Here is a 26,215-nt window from a genome sequence, read left to right as displayed (position 1 = left end):
GGTGCATGGCCCGAGACGCTCGGCGGCTGAGGTCGGCGGGCGCTCCGGGATCCCCCGAGGGCAGTCGGTGGCCGACCCTTCTCCATCCTCCCGCCCCCGGAGAACGGTGGGCACAAGACCCAGGGCCGCCAAGTCTTTGCGCGCCGCAGATTCGGCTGGTCCCCGCTGCCATGCCGGCCCCCGAGTATCCCCCAGACCGGGAGCGCGGAGCACCGGACGCCCCCTCCGAGCCGCGAGCTGGCGAGCGCCGCGCGGCGAGGCTGAGGCTCCGCAGTCACGTGGCCGAGAGGAGGGCGGAGGGGAGGGAGGCGGGCAGGGAGGGGAGGGGGAGCGGAGCCGAGGGGGAGGGGGAGGGGAGGGGGCGTCCTCCGCAGTTCGCTCCTCGCCGGGGTTCAGACACACAGCCAGCCCGGAGCCGCCGCGCCGGCCCGGCCGCCGCCGTCACCGCCTCCGCCGCCTCCGAAGCCGCCCGAGCCGCGGGAAGAGCCGCCGCCGCCGCCGCGGGCCGCCCCCGCCTCACCGGCCTCGGCTCGGGCTGCCAGCGCCGCCGCAGCCGCCACCAGAGCCGGAGTGGGAGCCCGACCGCGCTGGGCTGGGCTGGGCTGGGCTGGGGCAGGCGCAGGGCGCAGGGGCGGGCGCGCGGGAGAAGACGCACCGGCGGGCTCGGCTCTCCCGGGGAGCGGCCCGGGACTGCACCCGGACCGGCGCCTCCCCGCTCCGCGCTGCCCTCGGCCTCGCCCCGGGCCCGGGCGGATGAGCCGCGCGCCCGGGGGACATGGAAGCGCTGACGCTGTGGCTTCTCCCCTGGATATGCCAGTGCGTGTCGGTGCGGGCCGACTCCATCATCCACATCGGTGAGCGCGGCGGGCGGTCGGGCCGAGGCTGGGCGGGGGCCCCAGCGGCGTGGGGGGTGCGCGGCGTCCAAACTTGGCGGTTCCCCGGGCCGAGGGGCTCGGCGGGCGGTGCACCCCCGAAGGGCCGCGCCGCGCCGCCCCGCGGAGGAGCTGTGCATGGGCCGCGCCGCGCTCCCGCGGGCTCTTCGCCTCTCCCCGGGGCTCCAATCCCTGCGGCCTTTGCCGACACTTAGGGCCGCGGCTGCGGGGAACCCGGGGCCGGACGCGCGTCCAGACCCGCGCCCCGGGCTGGGCCGTCGGCTTGCTCGGAGCAGCGGTGGGTAGGGGGCGGACACAGCCCTGGGTCTCGCCAAGTTGGCAGGGCAGGATCAAAGAGGCCCGACCGGAACCGTGTGTGAATGTGGGTGGGTGGGTGTTGTCAGCGTGTATCACTGTGTGTGCGCCTGGAACCGTGTTGGTGTCACTGCGAGAGGGCGTTGGGATGTGTGTGTCCATCTGAGCCTGTGTTGGTGCGTGCACGACTGTCAGCCTGTTAGAGTGGACACAGTGTCTGCCTGTTTCCCCGGTGTGTTTGTGTATCTCTCGGTATATGTGTGGGTGTTTGTGTATCTGCTTGTGGCGACTGCAGCCCAATCTTGGACAGTCCCAGAGTTTCCCGTGGTCCAAGTCTTGGGGGCCGGCAGACGGTCCAGGTGGTGGGAGCTGGGGGAAGAAGCGTGGGCGGTGGGGGGTGGGGAGGAGTGTGTGTGCGCGCTGAGCGGGAAGAGATGGATGGAGGAAGAGAACCGGGAGAGAAGATGAGATAGAGGAGAGGAGGAGGGGGCGCCCGGAGGGGAAGTGTGTGGGAGTTAGTGGCAACAGGGGAGGAATCCCAGGAAGTTAGGCCGGGTTGGGGGGCCTGAGAGCGGTTGCTTTGGGGGAGCCCCTCTGCAGTCGCCTTTCCGGAAGTTGGGAAAGACCAGCTAGCACAGAGAAACTGGGGGTTGGGAGGTGTGAGAAGGCTGGGATGATGGGACAGGCGGGGCGGTGGGGGGGAGTTGGGGCTGGGGAGGGGTGGTGAGGGACTAGGCCTGGGCTTGGTGAGCTGCAACATCCCCCCCCCCCCCCCCGCCGGGGCCGGGCGCCAAACCTGCTTCCCATTCGGGGGGAGGGGGGCTCGGGTCTCGCGGTCAGCATTGCGGCTCTGGGTGTAACGTGGAACCGGGGCCTCCCTCCTCCCGCCCGGTCCTGAGCTCCTGGGATCATCGGGCCCATCCCTGGGACCGTGGGGACCCTCGGGGCCTGGCGAGGGTGGGGGAGGACTCCTGAGTTGCCCAGGCTGCAGGGCCAGCCTCTGGCGAATCAGACCCATCTCCGATCTCCGCTGGAAGCGCAGAGTCGGCCGAGGCCGTGCTAAGGCGCGTAAAGGGCCAGCTGGAGGCTGCCCTGGAGATGTTCGCTGTTCTAGAAGGCCCTTTCAGGAGTGGTATCCTATGAGCTCCTCAGCACTGCTGGGTCTGAAGGCAAGGGGTCTAGGTCCAGTTTCCTCTCCTACCACATACACACAGGAAGAAGAAGCGGGGAGGATGGAGAGCAGGAGGTGATGCTCAGGGAGCCAGGCTGGGACTGACCAGCCCGCAGGTGCAGCAAACTTAATGGGACCTGCGTTCTCAGCTTCTCTCAAAGGGGAAATCTCAGAGCAGAAGAAAGTCATCGTTCCATTCTGGGATTGAGGAAGGGGACATCGCCCTGCAGGGGAACTTTCTGGCTCCTGCGATGGGATTTATGGGGCGGTATCAGGGCATTTGGGTGCTGCCTGAGGCCACCCAACTTGGCTCAGTTCGTTGTGTGTTGGTATAGCCCGAACATGAGGTAGCTTGGTTGCAAGACACGTGTGTGACCTGGCAGCATGTGCAATGTGCATGTGTAACTCATGTGAACTGTGTCACAAGTGCGCTGTGTGTGGGAAACACATTCCTGTTCTGGTTGATCTAAGAAAACCGTAAACTAGCCTGTGAAGCTAAAACCCCGGTCTGAAACTCCCACCAGACAACCAGCTAACCTGCCAACACGGAGACCTGAGGGCCAAGACCAGGGTGGGGGTGGGGTGGGGAGGGAGCGCTCCTCTTTCTGTCAGGTCTTGACCCCTCCTCTCCTCCAGGTGCCATCTTCGAGGAGAACGCGGCCAAGGACGACAGGGTGTTCCAGCTGGCTGTATCTGACCTGAGCCTCAACGATGACATCCTGCAGAGCGAGAAGATCACCTACTCCATCAAGGTCATCGAGGCCAACAACCCGTTCCAGGCGGTGCAGGAAGGTGAGCGGCCGCGGCGCCCAAGGCTAACAGGGCAGCCGTCTGCCAGGCAGCGCGGAGACCCACGGAGTTGCGACGGGTTCGGCCGCCCAGAGCCCCCTGTGCTCCCCGGCAGCCGTGGTGCCACGCATGGTGCACGCGTCCTCTCCGACCCACCAAGCGGTGGCGCCGGGAGTGCTCAGCGCTGGGGAGCTGGAGCAGAGAGCTTGTGAGCACCGCGAGCTAGGCTCCTTGCCTAGCTCGCGGGGCGTGTCGCGGGCTGGAGCAGTTCTCTTTTAGCTGGGTGGGTGCCTGTGTGCGCCCCGCGCTGCCCGCGCAGGCATGTGTGGCTCAGGGCAGTCTTTGTTTCTCCAGTGTTTGTGGGTGGGCGTGTCTGCGTGCCGGGTGCCTGCGTCGGTGCACCGCCGCTGACCTCGAAGGTCCGGGGCTGTCCTCATCCCCAAGCGAGAAGTGCCTGGCGCGCGAGCCCGCGGTCTTCGCTCTTCACAGCGCAACCCGATACGCCCGGCATTTTGCGCCCCGCGGCCAGTCAGTGCCTCGGCCCCGCGTGTCTGTGCCGTGCTCCTCCTCCCGGCTTGTAGGAGCTGGTTTCTCTCTCGCTGTCCCTGCCGCGGGCAGAGGCGCTGTCGCCTGAGCCGGAGGTGGGCGCTGTTTGACCAGGAAAGGAGAGGAGCTGGGCCAGTCCGGCTTCGGGGAATCCTACCTAGTCCGAGGCTGCGCCGGCCGCCGCCTCCGCCTCCGCTCTGGTCCGGTGGGTCTGACCCACCTGCGGGGGCAACAGGTGCGTAGCGCGGGCGTTCGCTGCAGCGGCAGCTTCTTTTCCCCCTTGTCTCTCTTCCTCTTCCGTGTCACCTGGCTCGAGGCTGGGTTCTGGAACCCGAGTTCCTCCCGCATACTGCCAGCCACCTTCCTGGTCAGGCTTAGGGCTCTTTCCACACTCCGGGCATCTGCCTAGCCCAGGTACCTTTTCCTTTCCTCTGCCTTGCTCCCCACATTCCTGAGTTGACTCAGAGGCCCTTGCCCCAGAGTGTGAGGGTAGGGGGCCCAGCTGGTGGAAGGGGATGCAGGGATTCCTCCCAGGAGGGACTGACAGGACAGTGGGTATTGGGAGGAAGTGGGCTGGTTCAGGGTTCCAGGCCAGCTCCCTCATCTCCCACCCTCATTCCCCTAACCACTGAGTGCAGAGCCCTTCTGCTGCCTTTGGGTTATATGCTGGCTGCTGGGCTCCTGGGTACCTGCAAGGGTAGGATGGTTCAGTGAAGACTCTGCTCTGTGTCCAGAAGGTCAAAGCTTTTTCTGGGGAGAACTTTGTGCTAGAAGGAGGTCTTTGGGAGTCTCCTGTTCTTGGATGCAGCAGAGGAGGGGAAGGCCCAACTGTGAGCTCTGAAGGCCCAAGGATGTCTTGGGGTGGGAGTACAGACCTGGAGTTCTGAGTGTGTTTTTGGAGTAGCTGCTAGAGGGGTGAGGCTGGTGTTGCCTATCATGGGGTTTGCTGCTTCTAGCCTTGGCAGATTCCGTTGTCCGATATCCACTGAGGTATGGGGAATCCCTGTCCTTTGGTGTCTGAGTAGCCTACCAGCAGTCCCTGCCCCCACATGACCCACCCCAGAACTTCTTTTCTGTGTGCCTCCCCCACACCTCCTTGCAGGTGCTTGGTGTGGGCTCCAGCCATGGAGAGTGGGGCCCTCCTTAGGTGGGGGGGTGGGAATCAGGGGGGTGACACAGACTTATCCCCTTACATGTCACAATTTTTACAGTGCCTTCTGCTCTCTTGACACTGTCTCCATACATTTGGCTCTGTGGTCAGTCATTCTTTGTGCTTGGGAGTTGAGGACACAGGTGGACACATGCGTTTCTTGCTCTCAGGGGCTCACATCATGGTGGAGATCCTGCCTGTGTTTTCCACCTGCCATTTCCTCTCTTCCACATCCCCTGTTGACATACCTTGTGTCCTTTGACTTCCCCTCTGCCATGTCGAGTACTCCATGCTCATTCATGATGCCCAATCCCGGCCACCACCCCCCCACCCCCATCAGCAGGTCCCCAGGGAGTGAAGATAATGCTCTTGCCCAGGGTTACAGTCTCAGGCAGGTAACACGTCGGCCAATGGGGCAGCTGATCTCTGCAGGGCGTGGAGCGTGGGGTCTGGAGAGGTCAACGCTGTTAAAAGGAGCAGCTGCTACATAGCTTTAGACGATTTTTCCATTTGGGAATGAAAATCCTAATGTTATAGATGTGCCTTTTTTTTTTTTTTTGAGAGGAGCCCCAAATCTGCACTTTAATGTAAAACCTGATTTCTAACTGTTGTCAACTAATCAAGCAATTTAAACAATACAGTACAAGCCAAACGAAATGCACCTGTGGGCCATTCAACCTTCAGGCCCCAGTGCACCTATGTCCTGGAGACACAGGACTCCATCCAGGGGTCTTTTCCGGTTGACAGCTTGCTTTTCTGGGTCTCAGTTTCTCTATTTTTATGATTGGAAAAATGTCTCAGGCTCCAGGGATGGCAGGCTGACAGTCTCAGAGGGTGTGAGAGGGAGTGTGTGTACCCATCCAGAAGTAGGGAGTTGGATTCTGGTGACTGAGGGACATCTGATGCCATCCAGGTAGAAGGATCCTGACCAGGTGTTGCTGGGCTGCCTGCTGCTCAGAGTGTGTGTGCTGGTTAAGGCTGGTATGTGCTTTCAACTGATGAGCCTCATGGGCAGAAATCCACATGGTTATCCCGTGACCTTACATGGCCCTTGGATATCTACAAGGGACAGTAGCAGCCAGCCCCTCCAGGGCCTCATGGAGAGCAGAGCAGTGCTCGGAGGCTCCTTCTCCCTAGCTTGGGGCTCAGCTGGGCAGATATTCAGCTCTCTGCATGTCCTTCCTTCTGTGCTCTGGGATGCTGTCCATCCTGTGGCATGGTCCTGCTTGGTGGGTATCTTCTCTCTCCCCTGGGCCTGGACAGTCATTGCAACTGGCCGTGGGTGGTAAGTTTGGGTGGGAAAGGAAAGGACTTCTTGGTGGAGAGCAGGTATGGATGGCACACTGGGGTTCAGTCTCCATTGTGGACTGGACAAGCTCCCCATGGACCCCCAGTGGGTTTGGGATTGAGGTGATGCCGTTCCCACTTTGGCCCAAGTGGCAGGACCATACAGGGACAAAAGCTTGGTTGCTGGAGCCCAAGCAACCAGGTTCACATTTGTCTTGCCTCATGTGTAGTGTGGTTCCAGGGGGGCGTCCTGGCTCTGCTTTGAACTTCTGTTCACGTATCTGTTAAAAGGGACCAAACATAGTACTGGGCAAGTGGGGTTCTCATGAGGATTAAATGAGATGAGACATGTGTAAATTGTCTGCAGAAGGCCTGTGGTAGGTGTTTGGTAAACATGAATTTCCTCTTTGTCCCTTGACCCAACTGTGAATCCATCTCAGCTTCTCTTGAGGCTGGTGATATTTTCAGTGGCATCATTTCTTAACTGGTAAATTCCTTGAGAGCAGACTCTCACTGACCTTTTCATTTTCAGCATTTTGCTAAACTCGCCCCCCACCCCATTATAAAAGAAATGCATCGCTACAGTGAGCATGAATCAATTAAAAGATGTAGAAAAGGAAAGGGCTATGCATGCTCATTATATAAAATATGGAAGGTACAGAAAAGCATCACGAGGCAGAAGAGAAATTGTTCAGAATTTCAGTTAGTTCCTTCTAGTCTTTTTTTCACTCACTGTATTTTGTATATTTTGTAAGTGCTGAGAGCTCCCATTCTGTTCAGCTGGATAGACTGTTTTTTTCTTTCTTTTTTTTTTTTTTCATTTAACATCTTACTGGCTTTTTCTGAAATTGTTGCAAAGTATGTGTAAACACTACGCTTAGCGGCTGCATGTATTTTATGATATTCAAGACAATTTATTATTATTTCTTAAATGGAATCATTTATATGCTGAGATATGCTTAAGTGTCACTGAAGAGAATAAGAGACTCTGCTTCGATTCAATTTCTTCAGGATGATTCTGTACAAGTTCCCGACAAACCACCTTTGGAGACACTTGGTCAGTTGATGTAAAAGAATGGATCGCATTTAATAAAATGCATTTGATGAGGATTTAAACTTAGCAAGCGCCGACACTGGAGTGATATTTAAAATGTTGTGTCTTGGATTTAGTTGGCAAAGTCCATCTTAATAGTCAGTGACAATTTTCCTTCTGGGTACTAGGAGAAATACTAATTTGTCAAATAAAAAAAATTCATATTGTTCTAAAGTGTTTGCTGAAGGGGAAGATTATATAAAATGTGTAAATGCATAAAAGAACCAGCCGAACAGTAGTCTTCTCTGTTCACAGTGTTATCTTGTACTGTAAGTAAAAGACTTGGGATATTGGTTATACTCTAGACATATCTGTCATAGACTGGAAAGATAACAGTTTAGGGAAGAGGAAGGAAAAAGAAACATATGTGAGGCAATATTCCTTTTAGTTACAATAAGCACAAAAGTGTTTTAGGAAGACAGGGTAAAAATTACCCAAGTATAGCTTGGTGTTTATAGACTAAAACAATGAGAGAGTAAAGTCGAATGAAAATAAAACACAGTGAGCTTGTTGGTGCCCATCTGACGGTCCCTCTTGGGGTCACCCTCATGCGCCTGCTAATATCTGAGCATTCTGCTAGAAGGTCTCCATTGGAGCTTTGATGCCTCTGGAATCTTCCTTGGCTTCCATTCAGAAGGATGTGGCCAGTGAGGCCGAATCTTTTATACCTGCTGGGAGATTCCCTTCTGTCCAGGAGGGGCTCTATTGGTTCTCCTGATGTGATGTTAGTGACATTGAAAAGATGCCTGTAGGCCCACACCATCCTTCCCATCCACTCTGCTGTATTAATTTTCCCTGGGAGCTGAAAAAAATTTTGCCACAAATTTAGATGGTTGGAAACAGAGATTTATCATCTCACAATTCTGCAGGTCAGAAGCCTGATGCAGGTCTCCCTGGACTAAAATCCAGGTGTCAGCAGTGCCGATTCCTTCTGAAGGCTCTAGGAGAGGATCCATTCTCTTGCCTTTTCAGTTTCCAGGGGCTTCCTGCCCTCCGCAGCTCCTGGACCCTTTCCTCTGTCTTTTGCCAGGGTTGGTGGATGGGGTCCCTCTCAGGGCGTCACCCCGATCTCGCCTCTGTCCTCCCATCTCCTTCTCTACCTCTGACTCTTATCCTTCTCTGCAGGACTGTTGTAATTTCACTGGGCCCACCTGGATAATCCGGGATAACCTCTCTACCTTACAGTTAGCTGATGAGCAACCTTAATTCCCTCTGCAGCCTTAACTATCCGAACACAAAGCCTAACACGGTCAAAGTTGCAGCAATTAGGACGCGGGCATCCTCGCGGGTGCATTGGCACACCTGTCAGTGCCTGTCACTGCCAGCGCACATTGTCCCTTCTTCCCCATCTTCCGCATGGTTTTCTGCTCTCCTGTGGACTGGTGGACTCGCCTCGTCTTTGCCAGACCCACTGGAGACATGTGGGACTTATGGCCGTGTGTCCACGTCTCCCAAGCTCACTCTGTGAGCCTGTGGGCCTCTGCAGACTTACCCGCGCTCTTCAGTGAGGCATTGGCGTCCTTCCCTGGGCCTGAAAACTGCTGGTGCCCGAGGAGGTTCCCAGAGGAATCGGCTTTTTGCAAAGCCAGACTGTAAGGCCCATGCACCTGCCACCACCTGTACCTCCTTTTCTGTCTGGGCAGATTCTCCAGACCCTCCCCCCTCCTCGCATCATCTACTGTGCCCACCTAGAGCCCCAGCGGGGACCTTAGCAGAGTCCGTCCTTCTCGGCTGCTGCATGGCACTCCTCCTGGCCCCATGGGGGCTGCTGCTAGCAAGGTTTCGTGCTGGAAGATGGCTGTGGCTGCAGGTGGGGATCACCCCTCCCTAGAAGGAGGCTGAGGGCAGAGAACCATCTAGTCCCCTCTCTGGATTGCTCACTAGCCTGTGAGCTGTAAATAAAGGAGTGGCTGCCCTCCTCCCTCAGCTGGGTTCCCAGGCTCCAGCGCTCTCCTTCATTCTGGGCTCACTCCTGGGTGTGCAAACATGTGCACGCGCACACACACATACACACTCGCTTTATAGACTGTACTCCTGCTGCACCCATATCCGCATGTTTGGGGTTCTAGAGGCTTCCTTTTAGTATCCCTGCGGCCATGGCCTTACCCCCCCAGATTGGGAGGTTGGACTTAATGGGCAGTGAATAGATGGGCACTTCTGTCAGGTGTGTGGGTCGGAGGCACATGGGTCCTCGCGAGACACCTCTCCTCCTGCTGCCTCCAGGCTGCTGCCATTCCCTTTCCTGGTGACCTGGGAACTTTGACAACCTTCCTATCTGGAGCAGCATGTAGGGGCCATTTCTCCAGGTTTCCTGTGGAGGATAGCTAAGACCATCTCTGGCACCCAGAGCTGTATCTTATAAGGGCAGATAGATTCTTCCCACATTCTCGTAGTTGTGAGGTCGAAAATCCCCTTGCTTTGTTCCTTCTAGTAGCTGTCTTCCTTCTTTACCTGGCTGTTTTGCTACTAGAACATGCTGTCACCGAAAAACGTGGAACATTTAGTCTGTATTGCTTATTTGTAAACCACCTAGAGCCCAGTCTGATGCCTGGATGGGAGTCTTTTTTTAGACATGGCTACCCAGGTCCCTGCCTCCTGGTTTTGTTCTGTAGTTCCCTTGTATCAGCTAGGAAGGCTAGGTTATGCTGTAGTAACAAACAATCCCAACATTTCAGTGGCTTCACATCACAAAAATTTATCTCCTGCTCATGTTGCACGTCCATCATTGGTCACTGTGGAGTTTGGCTCACAGTGGCCACTCAGCTTGAATATTGCCAGTTGCTGTGCTACATCGAAAGAGAGCTCTGGGGGGTCTCAGTCTTGAGGGGACACGTGTCACTTCTGGCTACAGCTTATTGGCCAAAACCAGTCATGTGGTTCTAGCTAGTCTTAAGCGATCCAAGAAGCACAGTCCTACCATGTCCCCAAAGGAGGGACAACTAGAAATAATTGGTGAATGACAGAAATACTTATTCATGTCAAAACAGTCCTCCCATTTCCTTGCTGACTCCTTAAAGCAGCAACAAAGAAACAAAAAGCCCAGAACACTTTTGGGTACTGGATCCTGGTTGGGCCAAAGCTGTGGCTCCCATTACCTCACCTCTGCCTACTCATTTACTTGTCCCTCTGTTCTGGAAAGCTCTGGGCTTTGTTGTGTATGGGGGAAGTCAGGAACCCTGGGTTCCCAGCCCCTACTGGACTCTGAAAAGAGAGCCAGTCTTGTGTCTACCAACCTTGTCCTCTGTGAGCTATGGATAGGATAGGCACAGCCTCAGAAGACTTGGGCTAACTGCTTCCTAAGTGGTGAGATGAAGATGGTCATTGCCGGGCCCACCCCAGAGAGCCCCTGCAGCCGGACTTCAGCAATCAGGGCTGCTCGTGGGTTTGGCAGCGCTCCCCATGGTGCTGTTCTCTCACAGAATCCCCCTGCCTCTGTCCCAGGCCCCCTTCACCCCGTCTTCCCCCACGGCAGCGGTTCTCTCTCGCTACAGCTTTGGGCTAGGGCAGAGACTCATCGCTGGCATTGGCTGACCTGTGACAGCCCCTTTCTCTGGGATCTGGCCTTTCTGACAGGCATGGGACCCAGGAAGGCAGCTGAGTCTGTGCCCAGTATCCCATCAGCTGGGTTCTCTAAAGACCTTCCTTCCAACCTATGCACACTCAGTTTTCTGGCCAATGGCCATGGGTTGGGAAGAGAAAGACCCATGATTCTCCCTTCTGGGCCTGAAGCACAGGCAGGGTATCTGGGTGGTGATTAGATGGCCCGTTTCTGTTTGTTTCTGGGTCCATGCTGTGGGCGAGCCAGGCTCCCAGGGGGTGAAGCCGGGCACTGTCCACTGGGTCCCCAGGGTGGTCCTCAGCCCAGGCTGCACCCCCTCCTGCAGCCAGACCCTGGCCAGTGATGTCTCCTGCACACCAGTCCTTCGCTGGTCGCAGACCCTGGCCAGTGATGTCTCCTGCACACCAGTCCTTCGCTGGTCGCAGGCTGTGGCAGCCAGACGCACTGCCCCTGAGCCTGTTTCTGGCCAGTGCTCAGCCTGGCCCTCCTCCTCCTCCACACGGGAATGGATGTGCTGCCCAGAAGCCAAGGTGGGGGCAGAAGGAGCGTTGTGCTTTCACTCATGGACTGAGGCGCTTGTCCCCGCTCTGCGGTTTGATGCCGGGCAGGTTACTTCAGTGTCTTCAACTGGCAGATGGGAATGACAGCAGAGAAGACAGCTTGAGGGTCGGTTGAGGAAACGCCCAAGCAGAGAGGTAGGGATGGTGGTTCTGTTGGCAACCTGAATGATTCCAAGGGGCTCTTAGCTCCCTTCCACTTCCTGCAGCTCTTGGGGTTTAGTCTGGCCTTTCTGGATGTCCCAGAAGGGCGGGGAAATAGATTGGTATTGACCACACGGCCCCCGTGGAGGCTAGCTGGAGCCATCTATGTGGGCCGGAGCTTGGGGACCCTGCAGACTGTCATCACACGGGATTGTATCTAGCTGTAGCCTCGCTGTTCCGAGTGCACAGAGCAGCCAGAATCCAGCCTGCCTGGCCCAGCCTGCTTGCTCTGTGTGGGTGGAAAGGGGTCAGGCAGGTCCAGGTTCAATCCCCAGCTCTGTGACTAATCAGCTGTGTGGTCTTGAAAGGTCACTTGTCCTCTCTGAGCCTCCGTTTCAACATCTGTGAAGTGGGGCTTCCTTGGCATTGTGTTGCTAGGTCTAGAGAGGTGATGTGTGCCTGGCAGGAAGGAGGCTTTCGGCCAGCCATGGCCCGTGGGGTCCCCAGCAGAGGTGTGCTCAGCCTCGTGCTGGGGTTAAGTGTGTGGGGGGTGCACACTGGATACTCAGTAGGAGTTTGTTTTCCCTGTGTCCTGGCCACCATTTGTTCTGTCCTCCTGGACCCCTGCCAAGGGTATATGGCACCCCTTGGTTTCTGGGCCTACCTGGGTGCTACCAACCCCCCTGTCAGGGCACAGATGTGGGTCTTGCTGGCTGGACATCATCCCTGTTCCCGCCATGGCTGAAGCTTCTGGCTTAGCCAGTCCGTTTGCTGACCCCACATGGCCCAAGCCCCTGCAGGCCTGGCCTTGGCCTGGTCTGGCCTACCAGGCTGTCTCCTTCCCATGAGCTCTTCCTGCTCAGTCTTGAGGCCTTGCCTGGCCTGTGCTCCTGGGCTGGGGCAAAAGGCTTTCTTCTGTCCTTTTGTTTGAGGGCCCAGAAGCACGGCGAGAGAGGGAGGGCCATTTTCTAGGCCCTGATCTGGGCTCCCTGTGTTTGTCTTGGCGGTGTCCATTTAGGGGCTGGTGCCAGGAGCTGAGGTGACCCTGACTTAGCTAAGAGCTAGGTTCTGCCGCCTTCCTTGTCGTGGCTGCGACATCAAATGCTGCTGCTTCTCAGTCCCCGTTGGCTCCCAGGGCACCCGCCCTCACTTGCCTCTCCCCAGGGCTCTTGTGGTCCAAACAACCCCATGGGCCACCCCTGCAGCCTGTAGGCTGCCAGCCTGAGGGTACGTCTCTCCCTGTCACTGAGCCCCCAGCTGGAGCCTCAGCTCAGGGCTGGCTTGGGGCTTCTCCTGTGTGCCTGATGAAGGCTCCCAAGGGCTGGTCCATGGCACTGCGTGGCTCACAGCGCTGAGCTGGGGCTGCATAGGGAGCCTCCAGCCAGTGTTCCTCCAGGGACAGGCAGGCCCAGAGGCCATGCTTTGGGTGGAAGGCAGTGCCGATGAGGTCCTCGGGCATCGCATGGGATCTAGGCAGAGCCCCCCGGCCCTGTGTATGCACGTGCGTGTGCAAGGGGTGTGTGTGTGTGTATGCAAGTGTGTGTGCATGTGTGGGTGAGTGTGAACACATACACATGTGTATATGCAGATGTGTGCATGTGTGTGTGTGCAGGTATGTGTGCTTGTAAGGATGTGTGCACAAGTGAGTGTGTGAGTACGTGTGTGTGTGTGTGTGTGTGTGTGTTGCAGACCCCACGCTGCCTGGGCATGATCTGTGGAGAGAGCCAGTGGCTCCAGCTGCTGCCTGGAGCCTCTCTAGTCCCAGCCGTCTTTGACCCCCTCCTGGATTTCCTGCAGGTCTTGATTTAGATGCGGCATCCCTGGGGGGTGCTCCTAGAGCCCTGAGGAGGCAGACCCTGCCACATGCCCCCACTGTCCTGTGTTTGGGGCTGTCTCCTGGAGATGCTGGGCTGTGGGGAGGGACTTGGTTTCTTTCGTACCCTGTTATAACCTCAGCTTTAAGACAGGGACATTCATGGGGAATGTTCGACAAATATTATTTCCCCCTCTCTCCTGTGAGGACGTTCTTGGATGCAGATATGGGGTCCTGTCCCTGGGCCCCTTGGAGATCACTCCAGTGGATGGACATTGTGGCTGTGGCCACTTGACTTGGCTAAGGTCAGGAGGAGGCTGTGGGTAGCAGCCCGTGCCCTTCCCCATCTTTGGCATCCATTGTGGCACCGTGGTACCGTATCAGAGGTGTGAGGGTGGAAGCCAGCCCACCTGCATAGCCCAGGGAGTGGCCCTCCTGGGGTCCTAGCCATGTGGGTCAGCAGTTCTAGTATCCAGAGCTGGTAGGGGGGGGGCACATAAAGCCAAGGCCAGGGAAGGTCTGAAGGTGCTGCGAACTGCCTGGACCCCCCAGCCTCCGCCAGCCCCAAGATTCATCTACTGAAACCTTTCCCCCCAGTGTGATGGTAGTTGGAAGTAGAGTTTTTGGGATGTGATTAGGTTGAGATGAGGTCTTGAGGGTGGGGCCTCATGGTGTGATCAGGTCTAAGAAGAAACCAGAGAACTTGCTCTCTTTCCCTCTCTTCCACGTGAGGATAAAGCAAGAAGGCGGCCATCTAAAAGCCAGAAAGAGAGCTCTGTTACCAAGAGCTGAATCTGCCAGCACCTCGGACTTCCCAGCCTCCAGAGTGCTAGAAATCAATGTCTGCTGTTTGAGCTGCCCAGTCTGTGGGACTTTGTTAGGGCAGCCCAAGCAGAAAGCCCAAGGACTGGCCCAACTCCCGTCCCTCCCGGGGCCTCATGGCCTCAGGGCCACATATGTCAGATGACGTCTGTACTTCTGAAGCCCCCGATTCTGATCTGGGACTGTCCTTTGTGCTGAGCTGAGGCTTTCTGCACCCAGCAGTCCTCGAAGGGTTGAAAGACAGCCACTGCCCACCCCCCCCACCCCAAGACGTCCGGCTGCACATCCTGGAGCCTGGTGATTTCCCACCTGCTTCTCTTTTGGACATACCCACTTATCACTGTCCCTCTTATCACACGGCGTCCCTGAGGTGCCTCCACAGAGGTGACCACCTTCAGTGCTCCTCCCTGCAAAATGGGGACAATGTCACTTCCCGTCACAGGCTGTCTTAAGGACCAAGTGAAATAACTACCACTGAGAACTTAGCTGTGCCTGGCACTGCACAGGTGCTCAGCAAACAGGAGCCATTGGCACTGTCCTCACGCTGTCTGCCCTGCACAGAGGGAGAGGGACGGTCGCTGTTTGCTCCGGAGGCTCTGTTGGTATGAATGGATGTGAGTGGATGGAGGCCGTCAGCACTGCTTCCTGCCAGAGCTTTGGGTGAACCTTTGGTTCCCCAGCCCTGGGGCTTTTGCCCAGGAAAGGATGACACATCAGAGACGCCCACCTGGAGCTCGTGCACTTGGCTATTGATCCCAGCGTGCCACTTTCAACCGACTCAAGTCTAGTTTGCTCAGAGCCTTGTGAGTTTCACTTGTGTTTCCCAAGGATTCGCTCTCCCTCCCAGCCCAGGCCAGCTTGTAGGAGGGCCCTGCTGCCTTCATCCACCTCGGAAACGCTCAGTAGTGGCTCCCCATTCTGCTCCGTCACTTGACCCTGGGTCACTGACCAGCACCCCTGCGACACAGGGTCTCATCAGGCAGGATCACTAACACAGCACTAGCCAGCTGCCTTTCTGCACCTGGCGCACTCACAGGCACTGTGTCAGCCCATGCATTCATTCTCCTGTGCAGACTTCATGGAATCACAGCATGGTGGAGCCTGCCGGGGCCTGGGGCCTTCGGTGTCTCCTCCCTTCACTAGAGAAGCCTCGAGGGTTTCTGGGTTGTGCGGGGGAAGGAATGTGGCGGGCTTGGCAGCGTTCATTCTCCTCCAGGTGCCTGGTGATGGCCTGATAAGAAGCAGGGGTACCTGGCGATACCTGCTCTCTGTGCCCTGGGCTGGATGTGCATCATTCACCATCATCATCAGGACAACCCAGGCAGCAATGGGAATTATATAAGGAGTGAAGCTAAGCAGGGATTGCTTAGGAAATGTGAAGGCTTGGTATCTCAGCCAGCCATCTCTAATTCCTCACCTAGCCTCCAGTATGCACATTGCCCTGCCTTTATCCCCAATCTGTGGATTCTCTCCACCTCAAAGGGTATCTCGGCCTGGATCCCTGCAGTCACTTGCTCACTGCTCCCTCCTCTGTCCTCCCCTGTAGGCTGCTGTCCATGTGGCAGCCAGAGTTATTTGAAAAAAAAAAAAAAAAATCAATCCACTCACCTTCTCCGGCTGAAACCCTTCCATAGCTCCCTCATGTACTTGGAACCCTTGCCGGAGATGCAAGCCCCTGAGTACCCTGATAAGAGCTGACCTCAGCTGCTTCACCTCTGCACTCTTCTTGGCCTATCTGCTTTAGCTATATGTTGGCTTTCTGTCTCCCTAACAGGTTAGGCACACTCCTACCCCAGGGCCTTTGCACATGTTTGTTTCTATCATCTGGAAGGCTCTTTGAATGACAGCCTCCTTCTGTGCCTTTAGCTATGCCTCAGATCTCACCTCCTTGAAGAGGCTCCCTTTGGCTCCGAGTAGGGCCATGATGATTACCTATCAAAGCTTTCTTCTTTGCATTTATGTTAATGTATTTCAGAGCATCATCAGGTCTATGAGGGCAAGGAAGTGTCTTTCTTGTTCACTGCTGAGGTCCCAGAGCCAAGCCTGGTGCGTGGCTGGTCATGGGTGCTCCATACAAGTCCTGAATGGGTGATGGGATGGACAGACACATGGGACCTCTGCTGTCTGAGACCCTCACAAGCTCACAGTCCTTCCTTCACTCTTGAGACCACTGAGGGTCCTGTGGATGTGGGGCCCTGAGACGTGTTGTGTTTACGGCAGCCCCTAAGGCCTACTTGTGCTGCCCCTTCCCTCATGGTCAGCTTCTGGATTCGAAGATCTTCCCTGACAGCATAGTCTCCCCTAGCCATGGGCGCTTTCATGGGGTGTTCGGAGGCCCAGTGCAAAGGGTACAGTCACAATGAGGGGGTTTCTCATGCTTGCCACCTAGAGTGGGAGAGAGTTTGGGAGGCCCTGTCTTGGGAAGGCATTTTCCCACTGAGCTGCTCTGGCAGGGACTCAGGGCTATGGCCTCCCCACCCATTCTATGGGACCAAAGTGTGCTTGTGGGGCTGGGAGAGGGTGGGGAGGGTGAGGAGAGGGGAGAGAAAGAGGGAGAAGGGCTACACCCGGGAAGCAGAAGCTCTCCCTGGGCTCCAGGTGCTGGCCCTAGGGGGCTCTGTTGCCCAATGGCTCTCAGGGTGTGGGGTGTGAGCCAGAACCTGGGTTTTCATTTCTGTCTCCCACCTACGGATCCTCTGGTGGGCTGGAGAGCCCATTCACTCTGGCCTCAGTCTCCACATGTGAGAAATGCGGACGACGATATTGTCCTAACCACTGCCTGTTCCAGGCTCAGGCAAGAGAAGGGGCTGTGGGAGGGAGGAGGAACTGTAGGTCTGGGGCCTGGGGTTGCAGCAGCTCTGAGCTTGGCGGGGAGGGGCAGTGCCGACTCCCTTGGTGGGTGCTCCAGGAACTGGTAAGCAGGCTGCATTTGCAAGGACGCAGCTGCCACCGCTGCCACACTGGCCTCTGAGGAAGCAGGAGCCAGAACCATCCTGGTGAGCAGGAGCCCGAGGGGCTTTGAAGATCTGTTGTTAATGATCAAAACCTCATCAGGAGAAGCCCGAACAAGTGCTGCTCAGGGGGGTCTGACTGTGTCAGGCTACTTAGCTCCTGCCAAGAAAATTAACTTCATTAAAAGGCAGGCAGCGGGTTTGTGATGAGTATCAGCACCCACTGATCCAGCCTGGGGAGCACTCCAGGGGAGATGCAGCTAGATGGGGACCAAGTGCCTGCCAGGCCCTGTCCTTGCCTCTGGGACACTGCACATGCGCACAGACATTCAGTGAGCATGCCAGCCCAGGTACCCGCACCCAGCAGGTGGGCCCCTGCCCAGCGGTCCCCTCAGAGCCCACCAGGGCACCTTCCTGGTGCTCATGTCTGGCCAGGCCCCCGGCCCCCTTGCCTGCGGGATGATGTCTGTGCTCAGCATTCGGGTCCTTGTGCTCTAGCCTTGGCCAGGGGTCCAGCCTTGTCCCTGCTGCACATCCCGGTGCCCTCACTGGGCCAGCGAGAGGGCATGGCTCTCCCGACTGCAGCCACCTGCTTGCCCCTGTGCCTCCGTCTCCCCATCCGCGTCGCAGTCCCTCAGCTTGGGAGGTTCTTTAGGAAACCTTCCTTGGCTGCTCTGCTCCTTCAGCCGGGGGCCCCCGTCTGCTGCCGCCTGTCCACGCCTCCCAGCATGTCCTGCCTGTGAGCTCTGCCTCTCAGGATTCAGCGCGTGCGCAGCTGGAGCAGGGTGTTTGTGGAGCTACTCTCTGACCATCCCTGGGCACTTACATGTGTGGGCCTGCAGACGCACACCGGAGTGTGTACGTGTGTGTCCTGGTGAGCTCACAGACACACACCTGCAGACCGGCTGAGTCCCCGGTGCATTCAGGGAGCATCTCCCCAAGGAGCCTCTCCCTGGGGGAGCCTGTTGGGGGGCCTGCTGGAGGTGTGCTCTGAGGATCCTGCTGGGACTGTGGCAAGGTAGCTAAGCCACGGGGCCCTGGGCTCTGCTGAGAGTTTCTGCCTCTCGTGGCCTGGGAGGAAGTTGTCCCGAAGCATTTGTGGGAATTCTAAGCTGGACCATCTGAAAAACTACACCCTAACCTCCTATCAGGGAAACCTGTTGAGGGTCTGAAATCACTCTCTGTATTAGTCACGTTAATCATGCGGGTGTTAGAAACCCCTCTACTGGCCAAAGCAAGACGGACTACTTATCAGGCCATGTAGGGCACAGGCCAGAGGTTGTGTAACTTCAGTCATGGCTGGATCCACGGGCTCCAGTGGTATCCCTGGGACTCTGCTTCTGTCTCTGTATCCTGGCCCCTCCTCTCCCCAGGGCAGGCTCCCTTCCTAGGCAGCCCCATGCACTCAGTGTCCCTGGGCTGCTGCAGGCTGATGTCCCGTCAGCCTAGCCCCACCGTCACTCTCCGTGGGAAGAGGGGTTTGCTTAACAAGAGTCTCACGAGGGTCCTAGGGTTGCCACTCATTGGACTGGCATGGGGGTAGGCTCCTCTGGGATTCAGTCCTCTGCAGAAGAGTGGGAAGCCTTGATAGGCCAGGCCTGGGGCTGCCTCCACCCCTGGGGGAAGAGTGAAAGGGGTTGAGCAGACGTGGTAGTGTCACCTGGAGAGGAGAAAGGATGCTGGGCCCACAGTAGCATGCCCTCACATTTTGTCTTTGCTGCCCTGAGAGGCTTCCTGCTCACAGGGCACTTGAGATTGGACTGGAAGGCCTGGAGCCACACAGTGGACACCAAGAGATCCCAAACCATGCTGATTGGAAACCTTTCTTTGGGGCAGGTGGGGTTTTGAGAGGAAGAAGTCAGAGTCTGAGCTCTTTGGCATGTCCACAGGTAGATGGGGAAGGAGAGGAGGCTGGTGGCTGAGCAGTCCAGGAAGGTTTCCCGAGGGAGGGGCTCTTGTGCTAGCCTGGGGGCCAGGGGCCTTTGAGAGTGGATGGCGGGTGTTTTGGACACGCAGGACAGAGTGATCTGTGCGTGGGTTTTGGGCAGTGATGAAAGAGTGAGGGCCAACCTGTTGGGGTCAGGGCTGGGGAATGGGAAGGTAGGAGGGGGGAGTCTGAGACCTGAGCCTCCTTATCCCCAGTGTCCTGAGGATCCCTCTGGGCATGGTGTGACCTGGCCCTCCCTTGGCACCCCCAAGTCTTGACAGGAGGCAGAGCCTTATTCCCAGGAGGTGAAGCTCGCTGCTCGCTGGGCTCCTGCAGCTCCTGGGGTGACCTTGGACCTCTCCCTTCCACTGGGTGTGATGTGAACACCCTTTATATAGGAGGGGGCAGGGTACTAGGTCTTGGCCTTACACATGTAATCCCCACTTTTTATGTAGCCACAAGCCATGCCTTTGGCCTTAAACTCAACCTTGCCTACCCGTCTAGTCTTTTCTATCTCCACACCAATTGTGACCTGGGGTTTTTGCTCCCTTTTACAAATGGCCCATTTGTGGCCAGCCCTGAGAGCTTCCTCTAAGGGAGGGAAGGAGCCCTGGGCTGGCAGCCACATATCTGGCCTTGCCCCATGTCCCGGACTGGCTCTGCTTATGCTTCTGCCCAGTGAGGGCATTGACCCCGGAGTCTGGGTCACCACAGCAGAACTGGGAGTTGTGGGGAGGGCGGGGGGCTGCCTTACTGGCAAGGCCTCCTGTAGTCTCCTGCCCCCTCTGAATGACTAATTGAATAAAACTCTTCCACACACCATGAGGCAGAGCTCCGGCCCTGCCTAATCTCGTTAAGAGGTCCCCTGACAGTCTCTTTAGGCGGCTGGATGTGTGGAGAGGTTTATCTCTGCCACATGGTGGTCAGGCCCCTGGAGGCTGGGCCTGGGATCAGGCCCTCGCCCCGCTGCCCTCCACATACAGGTCCAGGCAGAGGTGAGGCCGCGCAGCTCTGTCAGCCCCTGCCAGTCCCTACTTAATCGGTTACAGTTTGTTGGACTTAATTACTTTAAAATTATTAACTTCAGCTGGAGAAAGCAGGTGGTGGGGGTCGAGGAAGAAATATGAGCCTCCTTATGAGGTGTGAGGTGGGCCAGCCCCACCAAGACCATTCTCTGGGAGAGCTCGGGCAGGCCGTGTCCGGCCATGAAGGCCCCGCACTCCACACTGCCCATCCTGCCTGTGGCAGCCACAGAGCTGGGGTGGCAGGGACAGACATGTGGGTTTGGAACATGATCTGTGGGACAAGAGAATGAAGTCAGCCCAGGGAGGCACCGATGTGGAGCCAAACCTAGCCTGGGCTTGGGAGCAACCATGGGAGACTTTCTGAAGAGGTGACTCCTGAGCCAAGTCTTAAGTAGGGAGTGGGGGTTTGAAGAGAGGGAGGCAGGCATTCCAGGGGGTGGAAGAGCTTGAGCAAAGGCTCAGAAGTGTGAAAGGGTGGGATCAGGGAGCTGATAGGGCATAAGTGTAGAAGGAGGATCCTGAGAGCCTGGCAAGGTTTACAGGGGTCTTAGAGCTTCCTCTCTGTGGTCCTGGCAGAAGTGGGCCAGGCTCTGGGGGTCGAGCTTGTGGGGCAGGCAGGGGGTGTAGGCTGTAGACACGGGGGCCCAGAGTCATATATTTAGATCTAGGCCTTGAGCCATGAGGGGAGCGATCCATGAGGATGGGGAGCACAAGGGAACCGTCAGTTCCCTCTACTCCCTGCCCTTGTAGGCCTCTGTGCTCTGGTCCCAGGGGCTGAGGATGGGGGCTTGTCCTTGAGGATGCCAGATATGAAGTGAGCCATTGTTAGAGATTACAGGGTTCTGCATAGCGTGGCCCTTCCGTATAGCCTGGCTCCTGTTTTCCTGTGCCTACAATTGCCTGGTCACCCATGGAGTGGAGTGGGACGTGGTGGGAGGAGGGGCAGGTTGCTAGGCTCTTCCAGGAATGCCACGTGGCTCCTGGCCCAGAGCCCCAAATTCCTGCTGGAAGGTGAGGTAGTCCCAGGCTTCTCTGCTCCTGTCACTCCAAGCTGGGCCTTTCTTGGTGACATCTACTGTTGATGACAAGAGTACCTGCATTTTGCAGATGTCAAAGCCCGAGGCAGCCCAGCCCAAGACCAAACCGGAGCCTGAGACAAAGGCATCTGTGCAGCAGTGTGCTGTGAAATGTGATCAAAAGGGACGGAAAGTGTGAACCAGGGAAGGAGGGAGAGCTAGTCTGAGCTAGTCACTGCCTGGGCAACCGAGCCTCCTCCCCATCGGGACCATCCAAGAAGCCATGTAGACTAGCTCTTGGATTGTCCCCCAGTGAAGGGACAGGTGAGTGTTTACCCACAAGCCACGCCCCCCCCCAGTGGTTGCGGCGGGGTGGGTACAGCTGCTTGGCTGGGTGGGCTCTGTGGGTGCCTCATGTGGTGCCGGTGGGGGGCCTGGTGCAGGGGAGGCGAAGTGCTGCCCCATCACACCTGTCTGCAGCCAGTCACCACAGCAACAGTCTAGAGGTGGGCTAAGGGGATGTGACCTGGGCCACAAAAGTTGTCTAGATACTCCGATTCTGCAGACTTCTTAGAATGACCTGATGGTGAGATTTCAGGCCTCAGGTTAGGGACTTGCTGAAATCATATCCCGCAATTGTACTTTGGTCCCAAAAGGGGCTGGTGTAGGAGGATTCGGTGCCCTGATCTCTCCCCAGTGCTTGATGGCATCACTAGACACGGACAGCCCAGCACCTGGCTCTGGTTTGTCCCTGTTCCTCCCCCAGCCTCTGGCTTAGCATGGGGCACATGAAGGCCCCTGGCCTATTCTGAATGACTGAGTTGGAGGGAGAGGGGAAGGATAATGGGAAGTTTCAGAATGGCCTTTGACACTAGACAGTAACCCAGTTGGGCTTGAATTCCTCCTGTGTTTCTCATTGGCTTGTGATCCGTGGCACTTTCCCTTAGGTTTCTTAGCTTCTGGCTCCCCATATTTAAAGTGGCGATACTGGGGGCACCTGTGTGGCTCAGTGGGTTGAGCCTCTGCCTTCGGCTCGGGTCATGATCCCAGAGTCCTGGGATCGAGCCCTGCATCGGGCTCTCTGCTCAGCGGGGAGCCTGCTTCATCCTCTCTCTCTCTCTGCCTGCCTCTCTGCCTACTTGTGATCTCTGTCTGTCAAATAAATAAATAAAATCTTAAAAAAAAAATAAAGTGGCGATACTCACCATCTACATTGAAGGATTGTTTATGAAGTCCAGAGGAATGGTATAGAAAGAGGACGTCCACACAGGAGGTGCCCATTCCTTTCTTGCTTCCATGTCTACCAAGGGTTGACCCTGTGCTTGCTACTGTGCTAGGGATGTGTAAGCACAGCAGGCTGGAGTCCCCACCCTTTGGAATCTCAGACAAGTGTCCGCACCCAGAGTCCACTCCCAGAGATCCTGATTCCCCAAGCCTGAGAAGGGCCCGGGCCCCAGTATTCTCTAAGAGCTTCGTGGATGGCGCTTCCCTGCAGCCAGAACCAGCCAGTCAACACCAGCCCTTAATCATGGACGTGCCGAGGGCTGGCAGAGCCACCTGAATGCTTTCCTGGCTCATAGTAGGTGAGTTAATGGGGTGCTTACCACCACTCATTTCCTTCATCATAGATGTGGGCATGTTCCCCCTGGTCCCTTGGTTTCCCCTCCTCAGATGCTGGGCTCTGGAGTTCAGAAGAGAGAGGACGAGAACCAGGCATCACTAAACACTGGGACTGGGATCTCCAGAAAGGACCCACCCTCACATTGACTGTCTCCATGATGGTCTCCTTCCCTAACCCTGGGTGCCTCAGCTACCAGACACTATGTGCCCCCCGGCCAAGTGAGCTCTGAGCTGAGGAGGGCTTATGCCGTCTGTGAGAAATATTTCTCTGCAAGGAATATTTCAGCTCATCTTATCAGTAATGTGAAGCAGTAGAGCGGTGGTATGTGCATGTTCTAATTCATAATTTTACAGTAATTTAAAAAAAAACCTCAAGATACTGGTTTTCTTTCCATTAATGAGATGGTGGCAGACAGTAAAGCCCACTGTCTTTTTATAATCGGATTTAAATTGTTTTTAATTATACAGCCCATATTCTCCCAGTAACATACCATCTCTGTGAGTTAATGGGCTTTGAAATCTCTTTGTTCCATACACTGTAGATACAGATTTTTTTGCTAAACGATTTACTTTATATATAGAAATTCAGAGAATTAGCTGTGAGGTAGCTTCCAATGAGTATTGGGAGGTTCTGTCACCTTAGAAGAAGGTGCATAAGTGTCTGCAGAGAACCTAGCCCAAATCCTGGATGGAATTCAGGGCACCTCCCTATGACCGGAACAAGGTTTTAAGAGCACAAATGATGTATGGAGCTATCAGTGTTGCTGTGACCACAGAAGAGAGAACATTCTGATAAATTTCTTGGTTGACCCTTCAGTGAAGACTTTAGAAAGAAAACGTACATTTATTCATTCATTCATTTCCTGAGTTCCTTCTGTGGGCTTGGCCCTGGATCTGGGGATATACAACAAGAAAGGCCATGATTTTTATTCTTAAACAGCTGGCACTTTTCAGAGAAACAAACATTCCGTGTATGACTCTCAAATAAGACCTCTCCAGTGGTCAGTGCTTCCTTGGATCAGGGTGCCCGCAGGACTGCCAGCACTCAGGGCTTGCTCCCTGCTGATGCTAAAGTTGGAGGAGGGTGCCTGCTCTGAGGTCTGACTTAGGCCGCCCCTGGCAAGCAGGTGAGCTAGGATGCCTAGGGCTTCCTGGAGAACATCTCCTGTTCTCCAGACCCAGGATGTCCCTCAGCCTTGTCCTCCCTACTCTGTCCGGGGGGCCTGACCCTGTCTGGGGACTCCCGTGGATAGGTACTGGGGCCCAGGCTTGGCTCAGCCGGCTTCTTAACTGGGTGAAGCTGCTCCAGTCACACTAATCAGGTTGGCAGAAAAGACTCTTGGTTCTGATGGCCATCGGCTGGGGACCCAGTGGGATGTTGTGTGTGTGTGTGTGTGTGTACACACACACACATGTGCGCACATTGTGAGGAGTGGGGTTCAGCCTCCTTGGTTATCATGACTGGGATCAGTATCTGGGATCAGCTGGAAGTGCTGGGTGTCTTGTGTGTGTTGCTGCCCTCTCTATTCCTGATGCTGGCTGTGGCAATTTGCTCAGTGGTGCCTCTCCCAAAATCTCAGGGTGGGTATGCCTTCCAGTGTGAGGGCAGTGAGAACCCCTCCTTCTCCAGATCTCCCTTCTTGTCCTGTCTCCTGGAATACATGGGCACTGCATTTGGGGCCCCCTTGGCGAAGGGTCTTTTAGTGGTATGGGGAAAAGGCCACAATCTCCCCATGGGTTCAGGAGTAAGCAGGGGTGGGCAAGCCTGGGTAGGTTCATCTGCCTCTCACCCACAGCTCCTCCATTGGAAAAGCACAGAGAAGCTCCTCTCTCTAAGCCCCACAGCCTGGAACCGCAAGTTCAGCACCTCCTTCTGTCCCATGATAGATCTTCTAGAATTGACACCCTTGACACTTTTGCTAGACTCAGAAACCCTAGCATGGCATCCTGAATTAAAAATTACCATGGCAAAACCCCAGGGTCCAGACCTTTCTATCAGCTCAGAATAAGAACTGCAGATATAGGACTGTCTAGCCTGGAGACCCAGTTGGGAAGCCACCCAGCCCTGATGCTTCAGGCTAAAGTATCTTGTTACAGAATCCTAGGACCATGCTTTTGAAGTTAGCCCCGTCCCAGTAGCTCAGCCCAGCTCCCCACTCTCCTGGTGCACAGATGTAAATGCCGAGCCTACAGCAAGAGACCACGTGTTGCTAGATGTGACTGAGGTTTCATACGTGGTCTCTGGCAGTGCGTTATTTACAGCTGGTGAAGACCAGAGGAGCTCTGGAAACTAAGGGAATACTCAGGCTGAGAGAGGGCTGGGGGCTGGGAGCCCTGCAGGGGAGGGCTGCCCACTCTCACTGGCTGCAGAAATGTCATCTGTAAGCTCCTTCAGGTGAAGTATTACCCTGAGCAGGCCCCTCTGGAAATGTGTTGGGGGAGTGCAGTGTGAGTGCCTAGAGCCTCTGGGTGCCCAGGGGTGTGGCTGACATGGGCCATCAGCCCCGGCTTCTCTGCTGTCCTTCTGGCCAGTTTAGTCGGGCAGTGAGGCCCGGGGAATCTGCCAGCACGTCCTCAGGATCTCTGTGTCAGCAGCAGGATTTTCTCTCTATCCCTAGAGCACTCTGCTCCCTTTATTCTTGTGTTTTAGGGCTTACATTAAAAGATGGGCCTGGGATGGGCTCTGGGAGGCCGAGAGCTCTGGCTTTTCCTTTCCTCGATGGGCATCGTCCATGCATTCCTCGGGGCCACCTCCTCCAAGGAGCCTCCAAAGCTGCCAGTCTTCACCCCGGCAACTCTCATCCTTTTCTGCAAGCTTGTGGCCACCCTGGAAGTCCAGGGTACAGGGAGTTCTTGGCCACTCTTTTTCTTCCTTCCTCCCTCCCTCATTTTTTTTTTTAAATCAAAATTATACATGCAGAAAGTTGAAAGAGTTGAGTTCCACAAGGTTTAGAAAAACAGCAGCTCCCTTCCCTGCATTGTCCCCTGCCCGCGGCAGCCCTGCCTGTTAGCGGATGTTCGATGTTGACCTGCGTACTTCCCTTGAGCCGGCTTGGCTTGCACCCCTTGGCTTTCTGGGCACGGGCTCCTTGCCCCAGAGGAGAGAATCCCAGTCTCTTTCTCCCTCTGTGCCTGAACACTCCCCATCTCTCCTCCCAGCTGCATTGCTCCTTCTGGTTTGCAGCCTTAGGCGGTGCCAGCAGGGCAGAGCCGAGCTGGGGAAGCCTCTGCCTTTCCTGTGCACATTTCATTTCCCCTGGAGTTAATGACTGACTTTGTGGTGGTCTGGGGCTCCGCTTCCCATGCATGTCTCACTAAGTCATTCCCGTGCTCTCAGTTGGTGGATTGTCTGAATCAGGTGTGGTTTCCATTCCACTCTTGACCCATGACCCCTGGAACCTTCCTGTTGCTGCCTTGAGGCACTCTCCCTTGAAATATCTGTGAGGCTCACTCCTTCCATCCCCTGCCCACCATCACTGCTTAGAATGTCACCACCTCCAAGAAGTCTTCCCTGACACCCTCTTCAGAATTTCACTGTTCCTGTTCCCTACCCCTCCC

General features: G+C 56.2%; 1 protein-coding gene across 2 annotated transcripts in view; it reads left to right on the top strand.

Moving 5' to 3' along the window:
* The first annotated feature begins 640 nt into the window (after positions 1 to 640).
* GRID1 (glutamate ionotropic receptor delta type subunit 1) overlaps positions 641 to 26,215 on the top strand; it is a 694,055-nt gene continuing 668,480 nt past the window's right edge. The window contains exons 1-2 of one of the 2 annotated variants that reach the window (XM_047703441.1): positions 641 to 854; positions 2,995 to 3,150. In XM_047703441.1, the coding sequence (XP_047559397.1) occupies positions 776 to 854; positions 2,995 to 3,150 (235 nt within the window). In that variant the 5' untranslated portion in view covers positions 641 to 775. The remainder of the gene's footprint in view (positions 855 to 2,994; positions 3,151 to 26,215) is intronic. The other variant, XM_047703440.1, reaches the window with a different exon arrangement.

The sequence above is a fragment of the Lutra lutra genome, chromosome 14 (genome assembly GCF_902655055.1).
Source record: "Lutra lutra chromosome 14, mLutLut1.2, whole genome shotgun sequence".
Lineage (NCBI taxonomy): Eukaryota > Metazoa > Chordata > Mammalia > Carnivora > Mustelidae > Lutra > Lutra lutra.
This window is presented reverse-complemented; position numbering and strand designations above follow the sequence as displayed.